Raw genomic sequence first — 7,500 nt, 5'->3', positions numbered from 1 at the left:
TGTCGAAGTGTCCCTGAGCAAGACACCTAACCCCCAAATGCTCCTGACAAGCTGGTCGGCGCCTTGCATGATGTGTGAGTGTGTGTATGAATGGGTGAATGAGAAGCATCAATTGTACAGTGCTTTGGATAAAGGCGCTATATAAATGCCAACCATGATACTCAGACAACGCTCAGACAGCACTCACACAACACTCACATAACGCTCACACAACGCTCTCATAACACTCACACAACAATCAGGCAACACTCACACAACACTTACAGAATGCTCGCAAAACGCCCACACAACACTCACTTGTCAACTGTGGAAGTAACTACTGAGAAGTTAACGCACAGCTTTGTTAATGTATTTGTATAGAATTTATTCTTGCTAACAACAACATTAGTTAATGCCCATTAATTTAATACCTTATTGTAAAGTATGTACACAATTTCTATGCAAAAAATAGTCTAAACCAGGGGTGTCGATCTCCAGTCCTGGAGGGCCGCAGTTTCTGCTGGTTTTTGGTGCCGTTTCAGCAGGAGAGATACATTTCTAAGTCGTTCATGGGCTAAAGAGTCCACGCGCCTTGTTCTCAAGGCCTTAATTGGCTGCTGATCGAAGGGAAACCACAAATACCAACAGACACTGTGGCCCTCCAGGACTGACGCCCCTGGTAAGGGGGGGACACGGAAGCCATTTTGAACAGACAGGTTTTTAGCGGGGCGTCAGTTATGCAAATTAGGGCGTGCGGGTTTTGAGTGACATGGCTTTGCCCCTCCCCCAGGCGCTGAGTGGTGAGCTTTCTGCAGTGAGGGCGGAGCTTGAGAGGATGTCGCTCCTGAAGGCCACACAGTCTGAGACACAGGTGAGGGGGACCGGACTGTCCAACCGAGGACAAGCAGCAATCTGTCTCTCAGCCTCCTGTCGGGGTGAACTGCATCTACAGAACTCGGTCAAATCGAGGAATGCTTGTGAAACCTCGGCAAAACTGTCTGGAGAATCTGGATCGGGGATGGGCGGGGCGGACCGTGTCTGTTTCTGGATTTCAGACTACAGCTTCCGCTCGTAATTACGTCATCAGTCCAGTCGTTTACGCAACCTGTCATTTTTAGCCACATTCAGTGATACTAGCAGCTGATTCATCTTGCTGTAGCATTTTATTGTGGTTTAATTTGCAAGTGAATCGGTCGCGGTGCAAATGGCTAATTAGCAGATAGAGGCAGGGTGACTGGTGTAGATGCTGCTCTGGGTGTGTGGATACTTTAATTTCATTTATTGCATGAACTGCCCCTTTGAATTAGTTAAACAGACAGTTATAAACAAACCAAACATTATGGTGCCCTGAAATTGTGGAGTAGAGGCAAAAAAAAGAAAAAGAAAAAAGAGGTCTTTGTCCCAAACCTTATGGAGCTGACTGTATATGTGCATTATTCATAATGCTTATTTTTCCACAGTGCATAAAGGCTCAGGCCACCCCTGGTCCTAACTGTTGCGTGCTTTCTTGACTGTAAAACGGTAAACCAATAGGGCTGAATGGCCAGTTCTCCGGGTGATATTTTCTTAAACCAAGGGAGATTTTACCAATTACAAGGTTGGTAGGTTGTGTTTTTCCGTGGTAAAGTTAGTGGTAACCAGATGCAGAAGTGAAGTGTATCCTATGTGTAATTGTGTTTTTTTTCTTGTGTGTTTAAATCCTGTAGGCAGCGGATAGCCGTCACTCACAGTTGCTGGGAGAGAACAACAATCGTGTTGCTCAGTGTGAGAAGGAACTACAGATCCTCCGGGATAATCTAACCAGGTGAGATGTCCTCTAAGACACAATTCCCCCCAGATCCAGAGAGATCCTCAGAGATAATCTAATCAGGTGAGATGTCCTCTTAAACACAATTCCCCCCAGATCAAGAGAGATCCTAAGAGATAATCTAACTAGGTGAGAGTTCCTCTTAGACACAACAATTCCCCCCAGATTCCCTGAGATGGTTTAACTATGTCAAAGGAGCCCTTCTATTTCCTGAGAGATAATTTGATCAGATATCGGCCGGCGCAGGAGCTGGGGGACTGCAGGAGTGTGTGTGACGCGTTCTCTCCCTGTCTCCCTCTCTCAGGTCGGAGCAGGAGCTGGGGGAATGCAGGAGCGTGTGTGAGGGTCTGAGGGAGTCTCTGCGCAGGGCGCGCGAGGAGAGCCAGAGCAGCGATCTCAAGATGTCCACCGAGATCGACGACCTGAACAGAACCAAGAGGAACCTGGAGGAGAGACTGATTCAGCTCATCAAGTGGGCCTCCTGTGTGTGTGTGAGAGTGTGTGAGAGAGATAGTGTGTGTGAGAGAGAGAGATAGTGTGTGTGTGTGAGTGTGTGTGTGTGTGTGTGTGTGAGAGTGTGAGTGTGAGTGTGTGTGTGTGAGTGTGTGTGTGAGAGTGTGAGTGTGTGTGTGTGTGTGTGTGTGCGTGTGTGTGTGTGTGAGAGTGTGTGAGATAGATAGTGTGTGTGTGTGTGTGTGAGAGAGAGAGAGAGATAGTGGGTGTGTGTGAGTGTGAGTGTGTGTGTGAGAGTGTGAGCGTGCGTGCGTGTGTATGTGAGTATGTGTTGGGGTATGTGTGTGTGTATGTGTGTATTTGTCTGTCCGCCTGTGTGTGCCTGTCTACGTCCGTGTATTCTTGTGTGTGTATGTGTGTAATATTTTGTGTGTGAGTGTATCTGCATGTGTGTGTGTGTGTATGTGTGTAATATTTTGTGTGTGAGTGTATCTGCCTGTGTGTGTGTGTGTATGTGTGTAATATTTTGTGTGTGAGTGTATCTGCATGTGTGTGTGTGTGTATGTGTGTAATATTTTGTGTGTGAGTGTATCTGCCTGTGTGTGTGTGTGTATGTGTGTAATATTTTGTGTGTGAGTGTATCTGCCTGTGTGTGTGTGTGTATGTGTGTAATATTTTGTGTGTGAGTGTATCTGCCTGTGTGTGTGTGTGTATGTGTGTAATATTTTGTGTGTGAGTGTATCTGCCTGTGTGTGTGTGTGTATGTGTGTAATATTTTGTGTGTGAGTGTATCTGCCTGTGCGCGTGGTTCTGACAGCTCTCTGGCTCCCCCTGCAGGGAGAAGGATGCGCTGTGGCAGAAGTCGGATGCTCTGGAGTTTGAGCAGAAGCGTAGAGATGAGCAGGTGTCAGAACGGGAGGCGGTGTTCTGCTCCTCCTGCCACGGCCAGTTCAGCTGGTTCAACCGCCGGCACCCGTGCGGGTCAGTCCACACCGTAACCTTAACAACTGTACTGTAACCGGTCAGTCCACACCATAACCTTAACGACCGTACTGTAACGGATCAGTCCACACCGTAACCTTAACGACCGTACTGTAACGGGTCAATCCACACCGTAACCTTAACAACCAAGCCATAATGGTTTTGTCCATACTGAAACCATAGCAACCAAACCAAAATGGCTTAGTCCATACTGAAACCATAGCAATCAAACCATAACAACTGTACCATTATGGATTAGTCCATATAGTAACCATAAGACCTGTCCTGTAATGGTTTAATCCATACTCTAGCCATAGCAACCATACTGTAACCTTTTAGTCCATACTGTAACCATAACAACCATACCGTAACTGCTTAACCAAACAGTAGCGAACCTGTCGAATATTGACTGACTGGCAAAACCCCTCATGAGGAACATGGGTATGTGCCTACTGGATCGGTGCCATTTTGAATTTGGCGGCCATTTTGAATTGGTAGCCATTTTGTATTATGTTTACTCATCTGTTACTTTTTTTATTTTTTATTCCTTAGTTGCTTGGCTGATTCTTATTAAACATTCTTAGCACATTGTTGAAGGTTGCACCCAATAACCCAATTCCAAATTTGGTGCTAAATGGTTTACTTTTATGCCTTTATCCAAAGCACTGTACAATTGATGCTTCTCATTCACCCATTCATACAAACACTCACACGGCGAGTCACCAACCAGCTCGTCAGGAGCATTTAGGGGTTAGGTGTCTTGCTGAGGAACACTTTGACACACCCAGGGCAGGGGATCGAACCAGCAGCCGATTGCCAGATGACTGCTCTTACCTCCTGAGCCAATGTTGACCTGTAATTGAAATTGAAATCAAATGTTGAGGAAATGTGCTATACAAATTCATTAAATGAATGAATTCTTCTGTTTGTCAGATTTTATTGTTAAAATGTGTGATCATTAAATGCCACGTTGCATGCCCACAAAGGTTTACAGAAGACCAGACGACTGTGTTCTGGAAATAGAAGCTTAAATTCAAATTGGCTGATTGATGATCAGTATGCACTTGCAGTGTGTAGTATAGACTATTGGCTCAGATCTACAGTATGCGGCACGTCTCTTTTGTGTTTTTGCCTTATGTTTGATAAAGTGTGATCTAAAAAAATCTGGTAAATAATCTGCTAAATGACACCTTTTGTTTCATAACAGCAATATTCTGTCACTATTAGTTTCAAGTTTAGCTCTATTTACTGTTCTGGCCACTTCTTTGTGAGCCTGTGGCCTGACTGAACCCAAAGACGGAGCTCACACCCGGGGATATATCTCTCTCTTTAAACGGAGAGTGGGGACTGTTTAAGTAGCCAAAGTCGGAGGTTCAAATCCCATCTGAAAATTAGCAGCCATTTCAGACGCAAGAAACCAAGTGAGGGCAATTAACTGTGTAATCAGCCATTTTAAATGAACAATTAAGTGCTGAGGTAAAAAAAAACCCAAGCAGCCGATGGTGTAGCGCTTGGCTCTGGGCTGCCGTGTGGGTATTTGGCGCCCTCGCGTGGCCATGTTGAGAACTGCGGCCTCTCCCCCCCAGGCTGTGCGGACGGGCGTTCTGCTCCTCCTGCTGTAACAGCACGGTGACGCAGCCAGGGGGTAGGCAGGAGCGATGCTGCAGGGACTGCCACACCCAGCGCAGGTCCGGGGTAGAGCGCCCCCTGCTGCCCCAAACACCCCACACGCCTGCAGGTGAGAGTACACTACACACACACACACACACACACACACACACACACACACACGCCTGCAGGTGAGAGTACACTACACACACACACACACACACACACACACACACACACACGCCTGCAGGTGAGAGTACACTACACACACACACACACACACACACACACACGCCTGCAGGTGAGAGTACACTACACACACACACACACACACACACACACACACACACGCCTGCAGGTGAGAGTACACTACACACACACACACACACACACACGCCTGCAGGTGAGAGTACACGGCACACACCTCAACCCCACACACACACACCTGACAGACTCATATTCACACACCTCTACCCCACACACACACACCTGACAGACTCATATTCACACACCTCTACCCCACACACACACACCCGACAGACTCATATTCACACACCTCAACCCCACACACACACACACACACCTGACAGACTCATATTCACACACCTCTACCCCACACACACACACCTGACAGACTCATATTCACACACCTCTACCCCACACACACACCTGACAGACTCATATTCACACACCTCTACCCCACACACACACCTGACAGACTCATATTCACACACCTCTACCCCACACACACACACACCTGACAGACTCATATTCACACACCTCTACCCCACACACACACACCTGACAGACTCATATTCACACACCTCAACGCCACACACACACACCTGACAGACTCATATTCACACACCTCTACCTTAAATGCACACCTGTACCACATGAACATTCACCTCTGCCTCATACACACACCTCTACCTCAACAGACCCAGAGAAAAAATGTCATTGTTTTGGATTCAAATACTTTTCTGTGCTTAATTGATGTTGCCTGTTGCAATTGAGCCAGCCAGAATAACCAGAATGGAGGGTTTACACTTTTTGAGAGCATTTCATCGGTTCAATACACCAGTTAAGCTCACTAAATCATAGAAATGTATTTGAATCCAAAACAATTACTTATGTGACCCAGGCACTAAAACACAGTAAAACACAGCAGTGGTCCCACAGTGAAACACACACAGTCCGGCACGGAGAACAGATTTGATAAGCCCCTGTTTCCACGCCACAGGGGATGATGACGTGGTGTTTGACATCATCACGGAGGATGAGGTGAACAAGGTGAACGACAGTGACCTGCCAGGGCCGGAGCGCAGGGAGGGACCGCAGGGAGCCCTGCAGAGGTGAGTCCCCACGAGGCCTGTACACTGTCCCCACGAGGCCTGTACACTGTCCCCACGAGGCCTGCACACTGTCCCCACGAGGCCTGTACACTGTCCCTGTCCCCACGAGGCCTGCACACTGTCCCCACGAGGCCTGTACACTGTCACTGTCCCCACGAGGCCTGCACACTGTCCCCACGAGGCCTGTACACTGTCCCCACGAGGCCTGCACACTGTCCCCACGAGGCCTGTACACTGTCCCTGTCCCCACGAGGCCTGCACACTGTCCCCACGAGGCCTGTACACTGTCACTGTCCCCACGAGGCCTGCACACTGTCCCCACGAGGCCTGTACACTGTCCCTGTCCCCACGAGGCCTGTACACTGTCCCTGTCCCCACGAGGCCTGTACACTGTCCCCATGAGGCCTGCACACTGTCCCCACGAGGCCTGTACACTGTCACTGTCCCCACGAGGCCTGTACACTGTCACTGTCCCCACGAGGCCTGCACACTGTCCCTGTCCCCACGAGGCCTGTACACTGTCACTGTCCCCACGAGGCCTGTACACTGTCCCCACGAGGCCTGCACACTGTCCCCACGAGGCCTGTACACTGTCCCCACGAGGCCTGTACACTGTCACTGTCCCCACGAGGCCTGCACACTGTCCCCACGAGGCCTGTACACTGTCCCTGTCCCCACGAGGCCTGCACACTGTCCCCACGAGGCCTGTACACTGTCCCTGTCCCCACGAGGCCTGCACACTGTCCCCACGAGGCCTGCACACTGTCCCCACGAGGCCTGTACACTGTCCCCACGAGGCCTGCACACTGTCCCCACGAGGCCTGCACACTGTCCCTGTCCCCACGAGGCCTGCACACTGTCCCTGTCCCCACGAGGCCTGTACACTGCACACTGTCCCCACGAGGCCTGCACACTGTCCCCACGAGGCCTGTACACTGTCCCTGTCCCCACGAGGCCTGTACACTGCACACTGTCCCCACGAGGCCTGCACACTGTCCCCACGAGGCCTGCACACTGTCACTGTCCCCACGAGGCCTGCACACTGTCACTGTCCCCACGAGGCCTGCACACTGTCCCTGTCCCCACGAGGCCTGTACACTGCACACTGTCCCCACGAGGCCTGCACACTGTCCCCACGAGGCCTGTACACTGTCCCTGTCCCCACGAGGCCTGCACACTGTCACTGTCCCCACGAGGCCTGCACACTGTCCCCACGAGGCCTGCACACTGTCCCTGTCCCCACGAGGCCTGTACACTGCACACTGTCCCCACGAGGCCTGCACACTGTCCCCACGAGGCCTGTACACTGCACACTGT

At 50.1% G+C, this 7,500-nt stretch overlaps 1 protein-coding gene across 4 annotated transcripts in view; it reads left to right on the top strand.

Annotated features, from left to right (window-relative positions):
- The window catches only part of LOC133136345 (FYVE and coiled-coil domain-containing protein 1-like), a 37,481-nt gene that overhangs the window by 24,209 nt on the left and 5,772 nt on the right, over positions 1-7,500 (top strand). For all 4 annotated transcript variants that reach the window (XM_061253772.1, XM_061253770.1, XM_061253771.1 and 1 more), the window contains 6 exons: positions 770-850; positions 1,686-1,783; positions 2,091-2,258; positions 3,077-3,220; positions 4,807-4,958; positions 6,072-6,183. In XM_061253772.1, the coding sequence (XP_061109756.1) occupies positions 770-850; positions 1,686-1,783; positions 2,091-2,258; positions 3,077-3,220; positions 4,807-4,958; positions 6,072-6,183 (755 nt within the window). The remainder of the gene's footprint in view (positions 1-769; positions 851-1,685; positions 1,784-2,090; positions 2,259-3,076; positions 3,221-4,806; positions 4,959-6,071; positions 6,184-7,500) is intronic.

The sequence above is a fragment of the Conger conger genome, chromosome 9 (assembly GCF_963514075.1).
Source record: "Conger conger chromosome 9, fConCon1.1, whole genome shotgun sequence".
Classification (NCBI taxonomy): domain Eukaryota; kingdom Metazoa; phylum Chordata; class Actinopteri; order Anguilliformes; family Congridae; genus Conger; species Conger conger.
This window is presented reverse-complemented; position numbering and strand designations above follow the sequence as displayed.